Below are 23478 nucleotides of genomic sequence, written 5' to 3'. Positions count from 1 at the left end.
AGCAAGAGGTGTGCAGGGCTGGAAACGGGGCTGCTGCTTTCACGGTCAGTGACCCTCGGTGGCTCAGAAAGACTTTTTTGGCTTCTTGACCCAGGTTTGGAGAAGTCTGCAGTCTACAGAGGCATCCCATTGTGGAGCTGTGTGTGTGTATGGGCGTGTGTGTGTATGTGTGCATATATATGCGTGTGTGTATGTGCGTATGTGTTTGTGTGTGTGTGGTGTGTGTGTCTGTGTCGAGGGTGGGCAGCGGGGAGCATGAGACAAGCAGCGAGCTGGGCAGTGCTCCCTTCTCAGGATCCTCTGAGCCGCTCTTTGCCTCCAGCCTCCCCAGCAGGGCAGCAGGCTGAGGATAGGACCTGACTCATCGCTGTCAGTGGGGCCCAAGAGGGGCACCTGGGTCCTGGCCCTCCCTGCCCAGGCCGGACATGCCAGTGGAGGCAGCTTCTGCAGAGGCCCGTGACTGCTGGCGTGTGCGGCCGGGGCTGTCAGCTCAGCACTCCGAGCAGAGAGTGTGGAGCGCCTGCTGCCTGCCTGGCCTGGGGCAGGGGGAAGAGCTCTCAAGGTGGGAGAACCCGCACTCTGACTGGCAGGAATCCTGGACACGGCCAAGGAAAAGCTCACTTCCCTTTCTCTTGGTTGTAGGAACCATGCCGTGTAAGGAGCCGTTTGTGGCCATCTCTCCCTGCAACAGGGCGGAAATGCCTTTCTTTGGTTTAGCAAGACCAGCCTTGGCTGGCTCACAGCACAGTGATGCTAGGCTGGGTCCTGGCAAGCCTCTAGCATTTCTGGAGCCCTGTGGGGTATACATTAGGTAGGATGTCTGTGCAGACTGGTGAATGCTGGCTACTGCTGGCAACAGGAGCCGCTCCCAGCTGACACCTTTCCAACAGCAGTACTGAGAGCTAACGAACATTTATGGAGCACTTACTGTATGCCAGATGCTCGTCTAAGTGCTTAACAGGCATTAACATATTTAATCCTCCCAACAAGCCATTGTTGAGCCCATTTTAAAGACCAGGAAACTGAGGCATGGAGAGGTTAAGTGGCTTGCCCAAGGTCACACAGCTAGAAAGTAGTGGAGCCGGGGTTTACTGAGCTATGACGTCTGCCTCTCAGCTCTTCCATAGAGTCACCCTGAAGCGCTGTGCTTAGTGAAAGGACAGAGTGGGAGGGGCAAGGTAGAGCCGTCTTCTGCTGCAGGTAAAACCCCAGCTTCCCCTGGGCTCCAGAGAATCCCGGAAAGGCTTCGGGAGTGAGTTGGGGCAGCAGCCCAGGGAGCAAAGTGGTTAGGGACTCAGCTCCGGTGGTGGAGGAGGGGAGCCGGCCAAGTGCACTTCTCAGGAGGGCCCTGGGGACAGCCACCCCCTCTCCTCGCCACGCTCAAGCTTGGAATGCTCCTGTGTGGGGGCTGTGCCAGCCAAAGTTGCCTTCTTGGCTGGGTGGAGCCCCTGCCCAGACCCCCTTCGTCCTTTCCTGCCTGGGAGCTGGCTGGGCATTGAGGAGGCCCTGGGGCTGTCTCCTGCCCTGTGCCCACTGTCCCTGCAGCCAGGCTTGCTTCCTGCCAGGCCCTCTGAGACACCGTTTCCTCTAAGGCCCTGAGAATGCCAAGGGGTGTCCCAGCCAGCAGCCTGGCCTTAGAAATCTCTCCTTCTGGGAGAAAGAATGCTGCTGACTTCCTGCCCTCCCCCTGAAAAGGACAGGAGCTCTGTGCCCTCCAGGCTTTGCCCCTTTCCATGGGAGCTGCAGAGCCCCAGCATCATCTCTTCATTGCCCACCGTCATAGGTCCTTAAGCCTCATGACCTCTGATCTGGACCTGTTGCAGGCGATTTTTCAGATCTAGCCCAAGATGGAATATTTATTAGGGTGAAAAGCAGTGTGCATTTGGGCCCAGAGATTTTTGCCCGTTAATATTTTCTGCAATCCTGATTCTGATGTCCATTCTCCCTCTCGTATACTGATGATAAATTTAGGAATCTCACTGAAGTGCATCCGTGGCCTCCTGGTGGGGAGAACACAGCGTCTCATTGTAAAAACATGTGCTCTCTGGAGCAGGCCCCGTGGCCTAGTGGTTAAGTTCAGTGCACTCCACTTCGGTGGCCTGGCTTCAGTTCCCAGGTATGGACCTACACCACTCATCAGCAGCTATGCTGTGGTGGTGACCCACATACAAAATAAAGGAAGACTGGCACAGATGTTAGCTCAGGGCAAATCTTCCTCAGGAAAAAAAAAGAAAAAGCACTCCCCACCCCTCCCCAATTTTCCAGGCCATGCAAATTCCCTGAGTTGGAAATCAAGCCTACTCAGCAAAGTCAGGGCTGCTTGAGGCCCCCGGAAAGGTGTGAGCGGGACACAAGGAGGGATGAAGCAGAAAGAGGGAGAAAATGCCCAGGGGCAGAGGTTGGCTCCAAGTCTGTCATTTCCTCAAGCCTGTCACAAATGAGGCAACTCATCTGAGCCCTACAGACCTGGGGATTCCAGAAAGTCTGTGAGCATCTACATAAATGGGGGTCTCAGACCCCAGAACATGGGATGTGCTGGATTAAAGCAAAATGAGACAGGCTTCTCGGAGGACTTGAGAACTTTTGGGAATCTCCAAGAGGGAGGTGAGGGAGGCCTTCCCCGAGCTGATCGGGCCACGGAGCCCATTGTGGGGGGAACGCCTGCTGGGAATGCTGATTTAATAGAAAGATGTCTGGGCGAAGACATGGTAGGACCACCACAAACCAGCTGGAGGTCCTTGGGCAAGTCACAGCTCTCCCTGAGCCTCAGTTTCCCCAACTCCAGGCCTGGCTTCTTCAGGGGACCATTATGAGAGGGGACAAGAAAATTTGTGGCTGAGAGTGCTTTGCAGAAAGCATGCTACGCCGTGAGAGGAAGTGTTGGTTTGCATCTCACATTTCTAGAAGCCACGGTGGCTGGGTGCGACACCCAGAGTGAGGGCATCCGGGATTCGTCGTGGGTTTTGCGAGCTCCTTCTGCTGTGAGAGCAAAGGGGACAGTTAACAGATTCGGTCTTGGGGTGTCATCTCGGAGCAGGCCTGACAATCTCACCCCGTGAAACTCCTCATAACCACCTTGCAGACCCTCGCTCCCCAAAACTAATTCCTGCCGGGCTTTCTCCCATGGGCATCACACTAGTAACCAAGTACCAGCACTTCTCATACTGGGTTTGCGGAGGCTCCAGGGACCTGTGAGAAGGCAGAAGCAATCGCTCACTGGGCTTTCAATGACAACCATAACCATTCAGTTTAGACAACACACAAGAAAGGCCAGTTCAGGCTCAGCCCCAGTGGTACTGGGGACCCAGGAGGTGTCTGACTTACAGCCCATGGGCCTCAGATCCGCCAAGAGACAGGAGCATGTGGGATGGGATAGAGCCACAGAGCATGTTTGGCCTGGATCAGGAGGCTATAGCCACAGCCTAGGGTGGGGGGCCGGAGCCCTCCTGAACCGCTAAAGAGAGGAGGGGGCTTCGTGCCAGGCCAGAAAGTCGTGCTGCAAGTTCAGAAGCTCAGCGAGCGAGCACCAGCCTTCTCAAAGCCTCCCTCCCAGCCTTCCCGACCCTGTGTGCATGGGGGGATGTCTCTCGGCGTTAACTGGCCTCTGGAATGAGCTTCAAATGGCTCGACAGGAAGTGTTTGAGAACCACTAGTGTGCACAAATTCACCATCATCATCACCACCATTGTTACCACCACCAACTGCGTCACCACCACTAGTATCATTACCACTATGACCACCATCAACTCCATCATGACCACCACCGTCACCATCTCCACCATCATCACCACCACCACCACCATTGCCTCCACCACCGTTATCATTGCCACCATCAACACAACCATCACCACCATTATTACCATCAATATCATCACCATCACCATCAACTCCACAATAACCACCTCCACCATCATCACCACTACCATTACCACCTCCAACACCACTACCTCCACCCCCATTACTATTACCACTACCTCAACCTGCCATCACTACCACCACCCTCATCACCATCACCGTTATCACCTCTACCGCCATCACTACCACCACCATCACCACCAGCATCACCATCACCACCGTCCACTTCATCACATTTTCCCCTTGCCTTTGAGCACACAGAGGCAAGACTGCAAAATCCAACCACTAGTACCTCTTCTCTTTAGTGACTTGCACCCCTAAATATTCATCTTCATGTCTGTTTGCTCATGATCAAAGGGATCAATCAAAGCCTGACCAGGCGTCATATGAGGCTGACCAGACGTTCTGGTTTGTCCAGAACTGCCCCAATTCAGGCCTGTTCTTCCTGCTTCGTTATTAATAGCTCCCCTCTTTCACTCTCAACTGTGTCCTGGTTTTCATGACACATTATATGGTCACCCTAGTTAAGACTACAGTGAGCTTCTCATTGACCCCAAGGACCAGCAGCCCAAGGATGCTAACCCAGAACAGAGCCTGGTAGGCTAACTGGAAAGTCATGATAACTCCTGCCAGTCACTGATAACTAATGGATGTCCCTGTCTCCCCTTCCCTTTCCTTCCCGGCCTCTCCACCCCCTCCCAGGAAACCACTAAGAAAAGAGGAGAACGGCACCAGTGTTGCTGAGTATCCCATGACCTCCTCGCAGAGCAAAGGAGTGGATGTGAACAGCGCCGTGGTGTGAGTTGGCAGGCCCAAGACCCGCTGGCTAGAGGGGCACCTTGGTGGCGCTAGTGGACACGGGAAAGCAGGTGGACATGAGCTGAAACTGGGCTTGTCCAGGACTTCATTGCCTTGCAGGCCTTGAGCCTCCCGAGGGAGAAACCATCCTCTTCCCAGCGTTGCCCCAGTCAGCCCGCGGGCAGGGGCAGTGCAGACACCAGGCTGAGCCACCTGCATGCAGCCCCCGGCGCAGCGCCTCTGCCCGAGGCGCTCCACGTGTCTTCCTTGTCTCGTGTTTGATCCGCTGTCTCCCAGCTGCTGTCTACAGCCCGCACTCTGACAAAGGCGGGGAGTCTGTCTGTCTGCTTGGGTGGGGAGGCACCCCCTCTAGCCAAAGGAAAGGCGATCCAGGGGCCACTCCGCCAGAAAACCCCTCCTCCTCCCCAGAAAGCCCACCTGCCTCTCTGTTGACCATGCCGTTCCCAACAGAAGCCATCGGCACAGCCATGAGATGTCCCCTTTCAAAGGTGCTTCCACACATCCGTACATTGTCCCATCTGCGATTGTCTTCAGTCTTCAGGGCCCGCCTTCTCCCTCCTGTCTCCACCAACACCCTGGGCCCCTGGCTCCTTACTCCTGACTTCCTGCCACGGAGGGCTATGGGCCCAGCCTGCAAAGTACCCCCTGAATGAACAGACAAAGGGGCACGTTTACACTCTGGAGTAGTGTCTGGCTTTCCAGGGGCAAAATGACTCACTGAACCCCAGGCCAGGGGCCCAGGAAGGACAGAGGCCACCACGCCTCTTCTCAGACTCATTCCCACACCTGACCCTTGTAGGAACTAATGCAGCCATGTGAGCCAGGCCCTGCCTCCTCTGACAGAGGCCACCACTTGTGCCAAACCCACTGTGGGCGCTCTGGGTTGGGCCGACCCGGCCTGGCGCAGGGTCTCCCTGACACTCCCCTGAGACCCTGACCAGGTACTCGGCCCTTCTGCTGAGAGCCAGGCCTCCCCTCACCAGAAAGAGGTGGTATTCTTCCAGTGGCTCCCTTTGAATGTCCCTTTCCGAGGTCTTATGTTCTAAAATGGAAAAGGGAAGGGAAAAGGGTAGGAGGAGGGGACCCTCCAGGCCTGGTGACCCAGGTCTGCCAGCCAGTATCCCAGGTGGCCGCCTGCCCTGTGGGCACATCACTCGGCCCGTGGAGACAGCAGCCGTGTGCTTTTGTATCCCCTAGTGGACCGGAAGAACACTCCTGACCCCATGGTTCCCTCACCACCCACACACTTGCTCAGAAGGAACCGGGCGCACGTACTGGTTCCACCCTGGCTGTGTAGGAACTTAGCTAGGAGGCCCCCGTCTGCCTCCCAAACCACCGGGGTAGTTCTCTGGAGGGTGAGACTGACAGACTGAAAACCAGTCCCCATTCGGGCTGAACTGAGACATCCGTTGTCACAGAGCCCTTGTGCCCATGGAGCTCTGTACGTCCCGCTGTCTTTCGGAGAGCAGAGGGGAGACAGTGAGTTTGCTGTGACTGTAACCCGGCTCCTGCCCCCAGGTCAGCGGGTACAGGCTGAGGACAGGCCCCTGGCACACCCTCCCAGAAAGGATCTTTTCTTTTCGTTTTCCTTCCGTGGGAGGACTTGGTTTTGGTTTGGATTTGGGTTTTGCTTTCGCTGTGCACCTTAGCAGGGCACGGTGCCGTCAGTGGCCTTCAGCATTGCCCCCAACCTGGTAAGCAGTTTACGGGACTCTTGGTTGGTGCCCTCCACTTCCCGACAGGTGGGTGGGTGACAAACAGGCTGGAGGGTGTGGGTCCACAGCAGGCCAGACCCCACCCCCGTGTACTTTGCCCCTCCGCCTGCAGTCTGCTGAGTCCCCTGCCTGTTCCCTGAGTAGACACCCGGGCAGGTCCCTGGCCCTAAGCACATGCCCCCTGGGGCTCAGAAGTGAGGGGAGGGCACCTTCGGCCAGAGGGGCATCCTGGCTAAGTGTCATGGAGTGCTGCGCAGCCAGCCTGGAGGGACATCGAGGAAGACAGGGCGTAGCCCAGCTTTGCACAAACGCACCAGTCCTACCTTCCCCGACCTTGGCTTAAACCTAGAAGGCTCAGATTTTGCAATTAGCCTAGTCCTCCAGCCCCAGGCGAGCCCCCCCCCCCCCCCCCCCCCCGCATAGGAGCCCCAGGGACCCATCCATCACACTCTGGGGCCAGTATGCCCTTCCCTGGGGACACGGCCAGGACTCAGTGAAAAGTTAATCTTTGTGCATAAATTCCTCTAAATTGAGTTAAAATCTTCTTCCCCCAGTTAGTGAAAACTGAGAGAAGAGCCCAGTTTTTAAACAAAGAATTCACTTGAGAACAACTACCCTAACCCAGAACCGGGCATTCGGAAGACAGCTCTCATGGGTCCAGCAGGAGAGCCCCAGCGGATTTGTAGCGCAAGCGACAGAAGCGTCCCTGAAACCACACTGGCCCGGTATTTGAGCTTAGAACTTCTGTTGAAGGAATGTACTCGCAGCCTCTGAACACAGACCAATCCTCAGAGGAGTCCGGACTCAAGGTGGAGAACAAAATGCACATCCCCTCTCTGCGTTTCCTCAAATAGATCATTTTCACCCGTCTCCTAATTGATCCCAACTTTAGGATGGCATCTAGGATCTCCCAGAGTTTTCAGATGTTCCTTAGAAGCTTCTAAAGCAAGTTTTGGAAGAAAGACTAATAGCTGTAAAAATATAGACATATATTATATATAGTTATATATATTTAAAGAGATATCTATATATATATACATAATTACTGTACTCTCTGAATCTGTACAAAGTATGATTTAACCAGCCCAGGCAGTATGAGATGCCCAGTGCATGAGTGTGAATATCCCGAGATCTGCCTTCCTGACGCTGTGCCGAGCGTACACGGGAGGATGGCTCCTGTTCCTAGGAGTTCTGTCTCAACAGACAAATATACAAGTCGGGCCATCTTGTCCACGACGAGCCATTGATGTCAGTTTTGTGCGGAGACTTTGCACAGGAAGCAGGACCAGCGGCGTTGGGGTGGGCCGTCTGCTACTCACCAGGAAGAAAGCACCACACCTTTTTTATTTTCAATAAAAATGTACTTATAAAGATGGCTGTCTGTTGTCGCTTGCGGTAGGGGCTTGGCCCTGGGCGGGGGTGGGAAGGAGAGAGCAGGCTGGGTGTGGGGTGGGTCCTTCCTGAAGGCCCTCCTGTAAACCCAAGGCTGGGTGTGGAACTCCGCTTGCCTTATTTCTGAATGGTTTTAGCGTAATACCCCAAGGCCGGCATTTATGGGGATTCCGAGTACCAGTCCTGTCCCTGGTCCCCCACCCTCACCTCAATCTTATCTCAGTTGAGAAGAGGGTGACCAACCATCCCAACTGCCTGGGACTGGGAGGTTTTCCTAAAAAGTGGGACCGGAAAAGTGCCAGGCAAACAGGAGAAGCCAGTCACCCTAGTTTGACAACTGCTCATAGGAATCATGGGGGGCAAGAATCAGCAGTCCATGCTGGAGGGGACACAGGTTAAGCCTGTGGCCAGTGTCGGGCCTCCTATGGTGTCCATCTCCGTGTCTATGCCTCACCCCCCCAGAGTCGGTCTGCAGTGCCCCCTCACCTGACCAGCTGCTCAGAGCACTGTGCTATGACCTGCCCCGCAGAGGGAGTGCAAAGAGCACGGGCTCACCCCAGGCTCGCCTGCTGCCTGGAGAGAGTGGAGTGTGAGCGGCCTGCCAGGCCTCCTGTCTCCTTTTCCACCTTCACCAGAAGCAGCACTTCTGGGCCAAAGAGGTTCTTGTTGGATGGGCTGGGAGAGGGGGAGAAAGAGAAGACAGGTGCCCCTGCAGCATCATCACTCCTATCCAAGGAGCGAGGGGACAGCTCAGAGATGGAGTGTGACAGCCAGGGTCACTCAGACGTCAGGATGGGTGGGGCTGGGATTTGAACCCGGATTTGAACCCAGATTTGAGTGTCTTCAGCACCCAGCCACTGGACACAACTGAGGGGGACCCCAACCCAGAGTATTTCCCCACAGTTGGGGAGCTGCTGGGCCCTGTCACCTGGGTCCCCCAGAGCTTCAGAGTTAGCTCAATGGAGGCAATTGGGAGGGCCTGTGTGCCCAGAGCCAGGAGCCAAGTGGTTCCCCAACGTGGCCTGCAGCCTGATGGTCAGCTCGGTGCAGGAGCTCCGCGGGCCGGGCCCGTGACCCAGGCATCAGGGGTCAGGGCAGTGGAGTGGAGCCATAGAAGTTCCCACCAAGGGCCAGGAGGCCTTCATCTCAGGAGTGCCCCTACTTCCACCTGGGATTCTGTGAGCTGCCATCTGCCAAAGCTTGACACATGTCCTGGTATGTGGTAGGCACGCAGTGGGTGGCAGCCATCATTGCTGCTGTTGTCACTGCTTGTCATTAATAAAACGCTGCCATCCAAGCCATACTGAGAGCTCCTCTGCCCACTGGCCACCCACATGGGTTCTTCTGCTGGTGAGGACTTGGTGGGCACCTCAAGCCTCGTACACCCCAGCCTGGCCAAACTCACAGCAGCAAACCTGGGGCCCAGCAGGGCCTGAGGCAGGGAGCTGCAAGCCTGTGCATAAGGCTCTGCTGACTCCTGCAGGTGCCCTGCAGATGGGAACCACTGCCAGCCTGGGAGAGGGAGGAGGGGAATTGCCGAGGACAGGCGCTGGGGAGCCAGCGGCACGGAGCTGCAGCCGCAGCCCCTCCTAGGTGCCACTTCCCATCTCCACCTCCAATCTCCACAGCTTTTGGCCACTTGTTGAAGCTCTGGCGACCAACATAACAGTGTATGCTCCAGCCGCCTGCCAGCCTCATGCCTGCCCGTGGGCTTCCTACCTCCCGCTCTGGGTCCTGCTGCTGCCACCGAGGCATGAGACGCAGTGGGATCCACAGGTGTCACTGTGTGGCAACCTGGAGATGTGGCAGAATCACCACCAGCACCCAGTGGGCAGCCGCGGAAAGGCTCTTTCTTCTTCCTTCCCCGAAACGCTGCACTGAGACACCGTGTGTGGCATCAGGGAAGATGGTCCTGTGAGGCAGAGCCAGCAGTTGTACTGGATCCCAGGTGGTGGTCTTGCTCTGGCCTCACCTTTGGGAACACTCACCCACCCCAGCCGCTGGTGACCAGCCCCACTAGACCACGCACTTCCCTCCTCCACCATCCCCTGCCCAGGCACCAAGGGCCTTTATGCTCTCCCCTCCCTCTTCCAACCTCAGCTCAGGACAGTACCTGACAAATCCCTTGACACAGGTTGGACGCCTTGTCTCTCTCCCTGGCACACGCAGCACTGCCTGGGCACCGTAACTGCCCACCTCCGACAGATCCAACCCCTCCGGGCCCTCTCCCCATCCTCTGCAGGAGGAGTGGTCTCCTCTCTAAGCTCTCCTGACTGCGCGTCCTCAGGCTCCTGACTTCAGCTCTCAATCAATCCTTCCTTCCTTCCTGCCTTCCTGCCTTCCTTCATTCCCCAGATGCTTACAGAGGGTCTGCTACATACCAGGCATCTCACTGAATCTGGGGCTCAGCTTCCTGGAGCCTCGAGGTCCCAGCTGGAAACCTCAGAAGTCCCAGCACCTCCCCACCCTCGAATCTCGTGGGTCCTGTCTTGGCTCAAATCTGCCTGGTGCTCCAACCCCACATGCAAGGCACTGTCAGCAAACAAGACTTCCTTCAAGCCTCAGGCTCCCCCTGCCCCACCCCTGTGCTTGGCCTGGCTGTCCTCGCCTGGCTTGCCTCCCCCTCCTCTCTCTGTGTGGTCACATCTTATCTCTTATGCAAGTCCTTCTCAGGGGCTGCCTCCTCCTTGAAGACATGGAATGTCAGCCCACAATGCACAGAGCCGATGTGCCTTCCACCTTCTCTGGACGGTCAAAACAGCAGTAAGTGGCAGAGCTGAAAATTCAGACCTAGTTCTGTGTAGCTACAGGTTCTAGGCCCTTCCAACCCTCAGATTTCAGATGGTCCACCCCAGCTAGTTTTACACCCAATTATCTTCCCGGCCCACGGGGAGCGAACAGGACGCTCAGCTTTCCCAAACTCTGGAAGCTGGAGTCAGGGATTCATGGATCTAACATGAATCAATTAACATGTGACTTCTGGCAAGTCCCTTCCTCTGAGTCTCAGTTTTCTCATCTGTGAAATGGGAGGAATAATCCTGGCCAGCTGCCTCCCCAGGACATGCACACAGAAGGGAATGGAAAGGCCCCAGCGTCACCAGACTGAGGTCAGAGCAGTTGGGTCCTCGTTCCCAGCCTGCAGGAGCCTGAAGCCCTCCTGTCGTCTCCGCACATCTCTCGGGAGTTTACGCCTGTCTCTGCACTTCAGATCTGTCAGGCTTGTCCCTCTTCCACCCCAGGCCGGCCACCACACGACACCCACCCCCTGCTTCCCAAGTCTCCACGGAAGACTCCAAACCCTCTGAGACAGTCACGTGTGGGGCGACTTTGCGAGGGCTATGTGCAGAGGGGGCAGGAGGAAAACCGAACAACGCACGTGAATGGCAGCCCCGTGCCTCGCGCCTCCCCTTGGCTGGGCGCACCCAGCCTGCTCCCTGCCTGGTCCGGTCCAGCGCTCGCTGAAGGGCCTGATGGCCTGAGGCACCCTTGGGGCCCAAGCGCCTGACTATGGGCCTCGTGCCAGGATGTCTGTCTGCAGGTGGCCGTGTGGTGTCGAGAGGGTCTTCCTGGGCTGGCTTCTCAGAGATGGAGACAGGAAGCAGAACTCTGCATCCCAGGATCGCACTGGACTGTCATCATCCCAGCTCCTGCTGGGCGTTGTCACCACCGCCTGGGCTACAGTGGTCGGTCATTCAGAGTCGTTCCTTTGACACAAGTCCTTGGCCTCAGGACTGTGCCCCTGCCCCCAGGCCACACCTTGTTCCTTCCAGCAAGTTTCCTCAGGGGCGGGCATGGGTGTCCTTTTCTGTCAGCTAACCTCAGCGAAGGGCCATCTCAGGCCAATAAGAGGTTCCTCTAATGGTGAACCCCAAAAGGAATGGGGTCCAGACTTAATTTCTCTTCTCTAAAGAGCCTCCTGAGCAAAAGCATCGTCCTTTCTGTGCCGAGGCAAACACAGAAACCTTCCACGCTTCCCCTAAGGTGATGGTACCCGCCTGCCTCATGGCTAGGAGGGGCACTCAAGAATCTTTCCCGGGGCCGAGACCACTCTGAGGTGACTTGCTGTCTCCACCATCAGGACTAGAAGCCCCTGGAAACTTTTGGATGGTGCTGCTCACATCCCCACCTCACACCTCTTAATTTTTTAAAAATGTCCTCTTTTCCAGACTCGCTGCCACACGGGGATGAGGCCATTCTGAAAAGGACTTCCTAGCGGGGCAATGTCCTGCCCCAAAGGCCCAGAGGACAGGCGCTCTGATGGTGGGCTCGCCGCGGGTTCTGCCTCTGGGGGATGGCACCCCTGAAGAGAGCCCGGCCCAAGGACGTCCAGGCCACGCCCAGGAGCATGGAGCGGTCTGGAGGGTGGTGACAACATGGCCAACCGCAAGCACTGTCATCAGCGAGACCATTCGGAACCTGTTCTCAGAGAGCGGGGCTGAGGAAGACCCGATGTACGGGCGCTTGTTCTGTGGAACTCCGGGTGGGGCTGGCTGAACGCCGCTGACTTCCTGGAGGTCTGCCCCTAACCTTTCACACGCGACATATTCTCAGGGGTCTGGATGTTCTCTATGAGAATTTCGTTTTCTATTTCATTTTATGTCAAACTTCAAAAAAAAAGTGTAATAAGCATGTCTGATCATGGGAAAACACACAGATTTCAGTGCCCACATTTGTGCTCACTGCCTGTTGGTGACAAATAGTGTTATTTTAACCATCGCAGGTGAAGAGAAAAGAAGTCGGCTGGGGCCGTTTCTGGCTTGCCTCCTCTCTGCTGGGCCTCTCCGTGGTTGCGCCCCAGGCTCTGCCCCCAGCAGCCTCTCTCCTCCGTCTGCCTGCACTGCGCCAGCAAGCTCAGCCAGTCTCGCGGCTTTAAGACCCATCAAACTCGCATGACTCCCAAGTTTGTACCCTCAGTCCCAACTTCCCCAATCAGCTCCCGACTTGAGGGTATCCAACCACACGCTTCCTGTAAGTAGGCATCTCATCGCCACCCAGCAGGACTCTTGGCTCTCCTTCCACGACCTCTCGTCATCCTATCTTCCTCCCATCCTTTCCATCCTATCTCCACACACGGCCTCAGCGACCACCGCCGTTTCTCAGCTCAAACCCTAACGGTCATCCTTTCTTTCTCTTTGCCTTGGACCGGTGGCCAATAAATCAGCAAGTCCTATCAACTCGATCTCCAGAACACTGAACTCCACCTGCTTAGCTTGGCTCCCACCACTGCAGTCCGAGCCACCATCACTTCCAGCCTGGATCCCACCGAGAGGCCCCACCTAGGCGCTCCGCTTCCGCCTCCACTGCCCCCCATTGCCCATTCCCACAGAAGCCGAGGGACCTTTACAAAACACAAGTCAGATCATATGTGAGTTAAAAACCTGACCAATACTTTTTTCACATTTAAAACAAAAGCCACACTCCTTGCCCCAGCTCACAGGCCCTTCCTCACCTGGCCTCTGCTTCTCCCTCGCCCCCGTCCCGTCACCCCTTCTCCGTCCCCCGCCCTTCCCCTCGGCCACCCTGGCCTTCCTGATGCTCCTCACATGTACCAGCCCCTTCCCATTTTATGTCCTTGCATTGAGGTTTTTAGGTCCCATTTTAAGTCCCCCATTGATATTTTCTTCAACCACTCCTCGTCATTCTCTATTCTGTCGCCTTAGTTTATTTTCAGCACAGCACTTCTTGCCACCTAAGAACACTTGTTGATATGTTTATACATTTACTGTCCTTCTCCCCCCATTAGAATGTCAAGTGCACGAGAACAGGAGCCCACTCTGGTTTTTGGTCTCATTCATTGTCAAATCTCCAGCCCCCCAAACGTGCCTGGCACAAGAAATATTTGTAGAATTGGCTAATTGATTAATTAATTGTGGGTTACAAATTTAACACCATACACACAGCATAAAGAAAAGAATATAGCATTTTATTTCACATAACCGTTCAGAGTCTCCACCTCATTGTCAGGCAGGGGAGTAGAAAAACCTGAATTTGCAATTTGATGGTATCTGGGCCTCTTCCAGTTTATCTAGTCTCTTCTAGACAACTCCGTCTCTTTTGGATAGATGCCCAGTCTTTGAGCCGTCTTCCCAGGTCTGCCCCCCTGGTGTGCCCACAGCAGGAGTCTGTGGTCTCTGCTGCTGTGGGAGCGCGGCTCAGACCACGTGGTGTGATCGGGGTCCCGGCAGATCTTGAGGCCAGCCAGAGCTGCCTCCTGGAGAGGTGACTGCCTGGGCTCTTCTAGTCTCAGGGTGACCACTGCAATGTCCAGGCTGTAGCGGTCTCTTTCTCCTGACCGCAGGCTCTGCGCATCATCTTGCTCCCTCAGCACCAGCTGTGGGGACTCCGGAATCTGCACACTCATGCAGCCGGGAGAGGGCTGCTGGAGCTGGGGTGCAGGCTCCTCTTGGCAGCCACCTCTCCCGCCAGGGCTGCATGGGGCTGCAGGCATGGCTCCGGAGGTTCGGGTGTCACCATGTTGTGCAGCTCCCTGGTGCATTTCCATCTGGGCATTTCTACAACATCCTCACCCCCAAGAGGGAAGGTGCAGACGGGCCCACTTGGCCTCTCAGCCCTGCCTTACATTTCTCTTTTTCTTTTGCCAACAATCCACTAAGGTCCAGAAGAGGTGGCCTCTCTTCTACCTCATCCCATCTGACCAGAACTTTCCCTAAATCTGAACCTCCTTCTGCCCCAGGCCATCCGTGGAGCTAGGCTGGGGAACATGGTTTCCTGGGGAATAAAGAACACATCCATTTATTATTTTCAAAATATTGTCCCCATTACACACACAAGGATGTGTTCGCACTATGTGAAGTCCAAATGATGACAGAACGCGCCATATGGAGGAGGATTTCCCAGTTGCTCATTCAAACAGGGAAACGTGGGGGGAGCCTTGAGTCACCGCAGGAAGCCCAGCAGTGTAGGAACGGTGCACTCAAAAGAACTGGAGCCAAATTCCATTGCAAGCTGTGATTTTATTTCAGCAAAACACCAGCTGTCACATGGCATTACCGTGTGAAGAGTAAATGGCGGCATGAACGCCAGGTGCTTAGCACAGAGCCTGGCACACCTAGGGGTAGTGAGTGCTCCTTAGAGGCGGGCTATCATCCTTGTTTATGATTCCCTCTCTGTGCTAAGTACCCGACGGGCATCATTTTGTTTACTCTTTACAAAAATGCCGGCTCCATGTGGTAGGTGATGAAATTGAGGCTCAGCAAGATTCATCGACTTGCCTGTATCAGCGAGCAGGTTGGTATGGACCAGGCTGCAGAGCCTGTGTCCTGTGCTCCCCGCCATCTGCCTCCCTCAGCCCTTAGCCCCGCGTTGAGCACTCGGAGATGAAGGCTCTGGGCACACCCTGCTGTCTGGAACTGGCCTGACTCCACTCTGCGGAGCCCCCGCACCCCACCCCTGCACCCCCAGCTGGGCAGCGTGATTGCCCTCACCTGGAGTGCTTCTGTCCTTCACGCTTGATTACTCGCTGGTTCCTTTCTTTTCCAAGTGGCTACTTGAAGGTGCGGAAATCAGGGCGTCTGCCAGGCAACCCCCGGCGGGGGCCTGTCTGGGCTGCATAATTAAAAAGCCAGCTCTTTGTTCAACCAAATTGTTGGCCCCCACCAATATCCTGTGCATCCTGCGGGGAATAACTGGTGCCAGGGGCTCACCTTGTGCCACCCCATCCCGACCTCAGCTCCTCTGAGCTGGAAGAAACCAGGACGCTGGTGGGCTGAAGAGACCAGCACCAACCTGAAATGAGGTCAAAATGATGGACGTGGGTTTGGAGGGACAGAGCCCCAGTCGGTGGCCATGCGAGTGGAGACAAGGAGTGATGCCAGGGAGAGAAGGGCCACTATGGACTGAGAGCACAGCCCCAAGTCGTGCTTTGCCACTGGCTTGCTCAATGATGCTGGTAAATGCCATCCCTTCTTGACCCCATAAAATAGAGGGTCAGTCTAAACTGGGTGGCAAACTCCCAGGCCTGCAGGGCTGGGCAGGTGAACAAGTGAAGCTCCCAGGGCCTTGTAAACCAACCCAGGGGCAACAGGATGTCTGCAAGGAGGCAGTGGGGGGCTTCTTGCTAGGGAGGCATAAGTCGTTAGTGGGAACTGTACAACACTGGAGGCTGCGTGCTCCATCGAAGGCATTCGAACCAAAAGGAGAAATGAAAAGTTCAAGCTCGCCAAACAAAATATGCTGTGAGCCAAGTTCCGCCAGCAGGCTGCCAGTTGGTGACTTCTGGTCCATACAATTCTACGTGACCTTATTGGTCAGGGGAGCAGCAAAGGACTCTCACCCATCATTTAACTACCAGAATTGTCTATTAGAAAGAACAAGGGCTGTGGATGCAGGCATATCTGGATTCAAATTTTGCTCTATCTCTTACTGAGTGACTTCTACAAATGTTTCGTCTCTCTGTGCCTCAGTTTCCTCATCTGTAATGTGGAGTTAATAACAGAATTGCCTACCTCACATCATTGTCGTGAAGAGTAAGTGCGATTACTGTCTCCAAAGTGCCTGACATGCAGTGAACCCTCATATAGGGTAGCGACGATTATAGTTAATTAGGGGCAAGTCTCTATAGGGCTGAGGGAACTCTCAATAGCTCCCCAATCTAACAGAGTTCATCATCACAATCTTTAATTCATAACATTTTATTCTTTGCCATAAAACTATTATATTAAGTGGGAAACTAAACATGATTTAATTTGTGAGCTATGATTTTTTTTTAATAAATGAATCCCCAAAGCAAGGAGAAAATGCCTTTGTCAGATGAAGTGACGCCGGCTTGGTGGAAATTTATGAGAGATGATCAACAGACAGAGATGCCAACAAGATTCAGCTGCCTCAGAAAAAGCCCTCAGATTTCTCTATCCCATGCTCCTGCCACAGTTTAACCGAAAGAGCTCAGAACCAAAAACAGGGGAGAGAAATTAATATGTACTGAGTGAAGCTGTGTCTTTGAGTCGGACGGCGTTCCGGTCCTAACGCTAACTCTGCCAGCTGTGTGACCTTAGATAAGTCACTTAACCTCTGGGCCTCAGTTGCCTCACCTGCAAGATGAGGATAATAATAACACTGATCTCATGGGGGAAAAGGGGCTAAGAGGAGAAAAGAGAATATATGCAAAGTGCTTAGAACCTAGTACATGCTCAGTACATGGTGGCTCTTGCGGCTTCTCTTGAATCGTCTTCACGAGAGGCTCACCGTTGCTGCTCCTGTCAGTGGAAGGAACTGGCCAGCCTCTTACTAATAACACTTCAGCCATCTCCCAAAGGGCTCAACTTTCAACATGGTTGGTACTATTCCACTGAGTTCCAACCACTCCCTTCATTCCTCTTAAGACGATTACTGTCAAAACACCCAATTTGCCCAATAAACATATTTGCAAATTAATTCCATTAAAGAGGTATATTAAATGATCTGTATTGTCCGATTAATGCCAGAGGCCCTTCAATCCCAGCTCACGAGAGAGTCTTGGTGGATAACCCACCTGCTCTGATCGGAGCCAACATTATCTGGCCTGTTGTAGCTTGGATATGAAGATGGAGTTGCTGCAACCACCTGGCCTCAGATGAGACTCTTAGGGAAGAGATTTGCTGAAAACATCCTGATGTCAGGCAGAATGACACGCTTGCCAAGAGAGCATATAAAATGGAGACTGGACACCTTTAGCTAATGACTACGTTTCAGCTCCCATGGGTCTTGTAGGTCTTGCTTCTGAGGGACCGGCTGAAGGAAAGATCCGATGAGCCTGCAGCTGTGAACTGTCCCCTCATGTGGTCTTCATAGGGCGGCACCAGTCTTCCTGGAGGTCCAGATTCTGGTACAGTATCCCAAGAACCATCACCGTCCTCCACCCATTTGAGCTTTCCATCACCCCCAGGGAGATGGGTAGATAGCTCCCTTTTACAGATGAGGAAAAACAAAGGTCCAGAGAGCTTCATAACTTGTCTAAGGTCATTCAACTAGTAAGAGGCATGCCCACTGTAAACAAGCATGGAATCTATGCATTTGCAGATTTTGGCTCATTCCATCCTTGGGAATCTCAGAATGTTCTGTTCACACTCTGAAACCAGTAGGATTCGTGAGGGAAGGAAACCAGAGTCTATTCCTGGGCCCTTCTCTAAGCCAATCATTAGTGCTGGCCACATCTGGAGCAGGTCAAATTTGTGGGACTCTCTCCGCCCTCTGCTGCTGTCAGAGTTGTCACCTGGGGCTGGTGCGTGGTGTGGCAAGGATCAGTGTGGGCAGCGGTTGAGAGAGCAGTCCTTGGGGTCAGACAGCCTGAGGGCAAGTTCCAGCTCTGCCTCCAACCTCTCGCTAGCCGTGTGGCCTTGGGCAGGGAGCTCCACTTGTCCAGGCTTCCACATGAGAATAAAAATCATAACCGAGAAATTCTATTGAGTACTTACCATGTGTCAGGCATCGCTCTAAGCCCTTTCCTTGTGTTATCATCTCAACAACCCTCTGAGGTAGAACGTGTCCCTGTCTCCATTTTACAGATGAGGAAACACTAATAATGAAATTTCAAAAACCCTGAGGTGGTAGGAAAAATTTATCCACGCAAGGGTTCCACGCAGTGCTCCTCAGCGGCCCTCAGCTGGGCCAGAGTCAGCAAAGGGCCAGACGGTAAATATTTTATGCTTTCAGGGCCACACAATCTCCCTCCCAACTCTTCAACTTGGCTTTTGCAGCATGAACGCAGCCACAGACAATATGTACGTGGTGGGGCTGGTTGTAGTCTGATCACACTTTTACAGAAACAGGCAGTGGCTGTCGTCGACCACCCCCTGACCCAGGTAAACAGCTTCTCCTCCTACTTGTTAGGGCCAATCCTGCTAAACTTCCGTCTGTCCCATCTTTTCCTGACTTTTTTCTGCTAACTCTCTGAGCCCCACTTGCTGGAGAGGCTGACATGACGAGGTAACAGAAGACGAGGATCCTGGGAAATGGAGTGGGGAGCGGAAGCGGGAGCCAGAGAAGCTTGCTGGTCTGTGTCAGCCAGTGAAGTGGCAGGGTCCTGTTGGGTCAAGCTGGCAAGAAAACACGTCACAGTTCTCAGGGGCAAGGAGGGAGACTTCCCCGGGTGGGACCAAGACCCCAGGTTGTGACCGGGGTGAAGAACACAGGTCCCCACAGCTGGAAGCATAAGATGGGGCCAGTCAAGAGGGTTCATCTCCAGCCCTTGGGGGATGCAGACACAAAGGGAAATTGAGGCAGGAGTCCATTCAAAGAACTGGGCAAAGAAGATGGGGTTGGAGAAGAAACGATGGATAACTCTGGACCTTGTCTGCCAATAGGATGGGGCCGCCGAGATCCTGGCTGCCTGCGGCAGGGGGTGCTCAGGACCAGCAAGGAGCCAGGCCCACAGCTGAGCCTGGATGGGAAGTCAGTTAATCCCCTCGCAGGGAAAGCAGTCTGTGTCTGTAACCCCCTCTAGGAACCCCTGTTCAAAAAGAGAATGTCACAATTCAGCCCTTGATGAGCCCACTGGGTAGGTGAGGAAAGACCTGTCGCTTAATCAAATCCATCCAGTTCCACAGACACTAATTAAATGCGCACTGCATGCCAAACCCTGGCGATATGGAGACACGACATACCCTCAAAGCTGCCACAGTTTACAGGTGAGGTAAATGCGTGCGCACTTCCCCTAACACAGGACAAAATGTTCACATACGCATACCCAAGCATGACTGGGATGGAGGAGCACTCTGACGGGGGGAAGGCCTTTCAGAAGAGTTTGTTAGGAAAATACGAGGAAGGATCATTTCTACACTCTTAGTGCAGGGCCCTATGGATTTCCTGCCAATTTTCTAAGAATGAAGATCTGCCAGCCTGTCTTTCTAGAACTCACGTGAAACACTGAAGCACTCGAAGACTTGTTTTCCCCTGAGAAGCATTAAGATACCAGACTTCCCAGGAGAAAAGAGAAGCCTCTTAATAATCATCAACCTAAAAAAAAGGGAAAGAATTGCCTCATGCCCTCAACGTCCTGCCTAGAGAATGATTTCAAATAAATCGTGTATTCCTCTGAAAGAAAGTCTTTTCCAATCAATTATTGTACTTTAGTTTTAAGAGAAGTTAGAAGTTTTAAACATTTAGAAGAAATGGTTGTCAGGAACTAACGTCTAGCTCTATAAACTGATTTTAAAAAACCCCAGGCTCACAAAGATAATAAAAAATGCATTTAATAGCATGTCGATATACAGCTTCAATGCATGTTAAGTCTTCTTTTCGTCAGTGCATTACAGGGAGAGAGAAAAGAAATATCATCTGTGAATGCAGAGTCCAATGCTAAGGAGAACCGCTGATAAATCTTGGTGCTCTTACACTATTAAAATTCCGTTTTATGAAACATAACTCCGGTACAGTGCTCTGTGCCAGCGTGGGGAGTCGCCTGGTCCAGTATGCAATCTACAGTTTTAAATTGAATTGTATACAAGTATTAACAAAAGAATAAAATTTATTATTCACAAAACTAAAGTGGTTATCATAAAGCTTACAAGAAAGTACAGCCTAGAACTAATGAGTCGAAAAACTAGTTTTAAAAATAATAAAACTTACTGGACAGTTCTGGAAAATGATATTATAAAACAAAGAAAACAATTGGCACAGTTTAACCACCTAATTTCTAAGTGCACTTTGTAATGGTCCTTGCAAGCTGCCACTTTTCCCAGGATAATGACAAAAAGCTTCAGTCAAGTGTCACTGGCTTATGGTGACGGGTTTTTTTATTGCATTGCCAAGAGTGGATTTTAAGAAAAAACACTACAAAGGTTTCAAAAACCCTATTTATTCTCTATCATCAAAAATAGCAACAGGGGGCCTTATACAACTTTTCTGTGAGTACCCGCCAGTCTATTTTTTTTTTCTTAAAAAAAATAGAAGTTAGTTAAAGAAAAATGATTTGGTTTTTAAAAAATAATGTAAGGAAACACTTAATCAGATAGCCCAAGGAGTTGTCAGAAATATGTGTAGCAAGAAAGCTTCATTTTTGGCCCTCTCCGGCCTTTGCACGTCTTTTACTAAACTAGAAAGAGAATGTACAGTACCAATATGTTCCCCAACCTGCTTGGATCAAATTGTTTTGTTTTTAAACCCATTATTGCTAAACCAGAGTGTTGACACTGAGAGCCGAGGAGTCCACTCATAGAGGATAAAATTGAGAGGCTGCTTCTGAGGACTGGATCTCCACCTGGGCCATTTTGAACTGGGTGCACTGCAGCCACTTGCGGAGGGCCACCAGGCCAGCGCTGCTCTGGGCCGAGCCCGGCAGCGTCCTGAGGCTGTGGTGGTTCACGTTGTTCTGAATGGCCTGGAGGCGAAGCTGGAGTCCCGCAGATAAGTGCTGTTAAGAAAGGCAAGACATTTTGTTTAGTGTCTTTCCTCCTACCGGTCGCAGTCAACCCAGGGAGTGCCAGCCTGGGCTCCTTCTGCTGGTGGACTTTACACGTGGCACAAGGGCTGTCTGCCCTGAAGGTCAACTCTCAAATTGGGCAGTGCTCAGGGACAGGGATGTAGGCTGGGACCATGTGTCTAGAGTCACCCTGGCCCAAATCCATCCAAATAATGCCATTCCCATTTTGACGCACTCACTGCAACAGGAACTTAAAGCTGACACATCAGTTGATGAGCTGACACATATATTTGTCCCCCAGGAGTTATTCAACGTGTGGTACAATGGGTAACTGCCTGGGCCCTGGTGCCAGGCTCCCTGGGTTCAAATCCTGGCTCCTCTGTGGACAACTCTGGGAACAAGCTTTCCCAGTCTGTTTGGATTTTTCTCGTGGGGACAGTAACATTCACCTCCTGGGGCTTTTGTAAGGATAAATCAGGTAATGGAGTGTTTAGAACAGAACTTGGCACATAGGAAGTGCTCATTACATTTTAATCATGATCACAACCTCTCTGTTCTCATGCTAATGCACATGAAGAAGTCAGGTTGTAAGCTTTTCTTACTTTTCCTAGTTTTTCATCAAGTTCTGTTGGTCTCCTCTAAGAACTTAGTGTAATGTCAAACCGCCACAGATTTCCACAAAGCAGGGGGAGGGGCAATTTGGAATGCCTCAAGGTGGAAGTACAAGCACTTTTCACAATAAAAACTCGTACCAAGATGAGGTTTTCAGTGCCTTCACCAGTGGCCACAAACAGCATCGACGCCACAAAGCCTGTGGTCACTGTCGACAGCAGCATTTCTCTCTTGGTGTCTGGGCACCTTGAGGTCACACTCCTTTCTTCCACTAGCATCCCTCCCAATTCTAAGAAGAAACCAGCAAGAAGGCTCCCGTCTTCTCCCCCCCCTCCCCCGCTACTCCCAGGGCCGTAGGCGGGGCCCAGTTTTGGACAGCACAGGTGGCTAGCTTTGCCATCTCGATGTCAAGTCCCAATAACTACATTTACTAGTCTTGAGTATGTTTGGCCCTACAATGACAACACTTCAGTCAAGGTGGGGCCAGGCAGCAGGAAACAGATTTGGTCAGAGTCTTCCTCCTCCTGGCTCTGCGGCCTTGTCTAAGGCCTCCTTCTGGTCCTATGAGTCCCCATATGTGAAATGAGTAGGGCCAGGTCCCTTCTAGCTCAATTCTGTCATTCACTCAATGCCATCCTTTCTTAATGGAATTCTTCCCATCACAAAAACCTCAATTTTAGTGGTCAGGAAATAGCTCTGGACATGCCTGGGACCAGATCCCATGGGTCTCCTCTGAAGGTAGGGTAGCTTTTCTGCCTGTATTCCAGTCAGTAACTGAGCCCCACTCAGACTCTGGGATCTTCCCCCTCCAGCTACATCCTCATCAGTAGTGAGCAGTAGGACCGTGGCTCCTGCTGTCACGTTGGCCCACAGGCCCCTTCCCTGGGCCCCTGCATTATCAGCCGCCTGAGACCAGGAGCAGGGTGAATTCACCTATCTCCACAGCAAGAGGAGCACCAAGGAGCCTACGAAAGTTATCACATTGTCTGGAAGGAACTGAGCTTCCAGTCCACCGGGGAATGACTTACCTTGATATTTGACTGAATCATTGGCAACCACATAGGTATCAGCTGTATGGAGAAACACAGAAGCCTTGTTATTACCGTTCTCCATTCTCCCACATAAGCTCTGATAACTGCGAGGGAAAACAGGGCACACCAAATCCCTTTAATATAGCAAAAGGATGCAGGCCCCTGCCGTGGAGTCACCCGTTATCAGAAAAATGACTTTCTGAGGCCAAACCCTGCTGAGCTGGTGGCATTTGGAGGTTAATAAGCGCCCCATGAGTGCCTGAAACACACGCTTCACAGTAAATGACTGATTGTCTCTTGAAAGCTACCAAGCACGGGAAATTAAATGGGTATTTATTTAATTAAATCCTCACTTTCTTGAAATAGAATCTCCTCCACGGGATCTTTAGAACTGAGTCTCCCATAGCATGATGACTCTATCTGCCACTAGTCATTAAGAAAATGTCGCTTGGGAAGCGGTCAAAATGCTTAAGTGATAGGAAAAGACAAGCCCTGAAGTTGCCTGGCTGTGATGTGGAAGGCAAGGCACAGCATGAGTGAGCGGGGCCAGGGGTCTGCACAGTGCGGGCACACACGCAGGTGCAGGCGGGCAGCGGGTCCCTGCTGTGGAGGAGCGAGGCTCGCAGGGCGCAGGTGTCGCGGTCCTTGCCCCTCTGCCGCCTCTCCGATCCGCCCTGAGCCCCTCCGCTGTGCCCTT

The 23478-nt window shown here is 53.0% G+C and overlaps 2 protein-coding genes across 16 annotated transcripts in view; one reads left to right on the top strand and one right to left on the bottom strand.

Annotated features, from left to right (window-relative positions):
• The window catches only part of PRIMA1 (proline rich membrane anchor 1), a 62366-nt gene extending 54606 nt beyond the window's left edge, over positions 1–7760 (top strand). For 5 of the 9 annotated variants that reach the window (XM_070594387.1, XM_070594385.1, XM_070594386.1 and 2 more), the window contains exon 5: positions 4558–4796. In XM_070594387.1, coding sequence (XP_070450488.1) covers positions 4558–4657 — 100 coding nt within the window. In that variant the 3' untranslated portion in view covers positions 4658–4796. Of the gene's footprint in view, positions 1–642; positions 812–4557; positions 4797–6943 lie in introns of those variants that run through there. The other 4 variants (XM_070594390.1, XM_070594393.1, XR_011533088.1 and 1 more) reach the window with 3 other exon arrangements.
• A 12193-nt stretch (positions 7761–19953) lies between these two features.
• UNC79 (unc-79 homolog, NALCN channel complex subunit) overlaps positions 19954–23478 on the bottom strand; it is a 240600-nt gene continuing 237075 nt past the window's right edge. For all 7 annotated transcript variants that reach the window (XM_070594580.1, XM_070594578.1, XM_070594583.1 and 4 more), the window contains 2 exons: positions 22779–22820; positions 19954–21129 (listed from right to left, as the gene is read on the bottom strand). In XM_070594580.1, the coding sequence (XP_070450681.1) occupies positions 20929–21129; positions 22779–22820 (243 nt within the window). In that variant the 3' untranslated portion in view covers positions 19954–20928. The remainder of the gene's footprint in view (positions 21130–22778; positions 22821–23478) is intronic.

Source organism: Equus przewalskii, chromosome 25 (genome assembly GCF_037783145.1).
Source record: "Equus przewalskii isolate Varuska chromosome 25, EquPr2, whole genome shotgun sequence".
NCBI classification, from domain to species: domain Eukaryota; kingdom Metazoa; phylum Chordata; class Mammalia; order Perissodactyla; family Equidae; genus Equus; species Equus przewalskii.
Note: the sequence above shows the minus strand (reverse complement) of the source record. Positions and strands in the feature narration are given on the sequence as shown.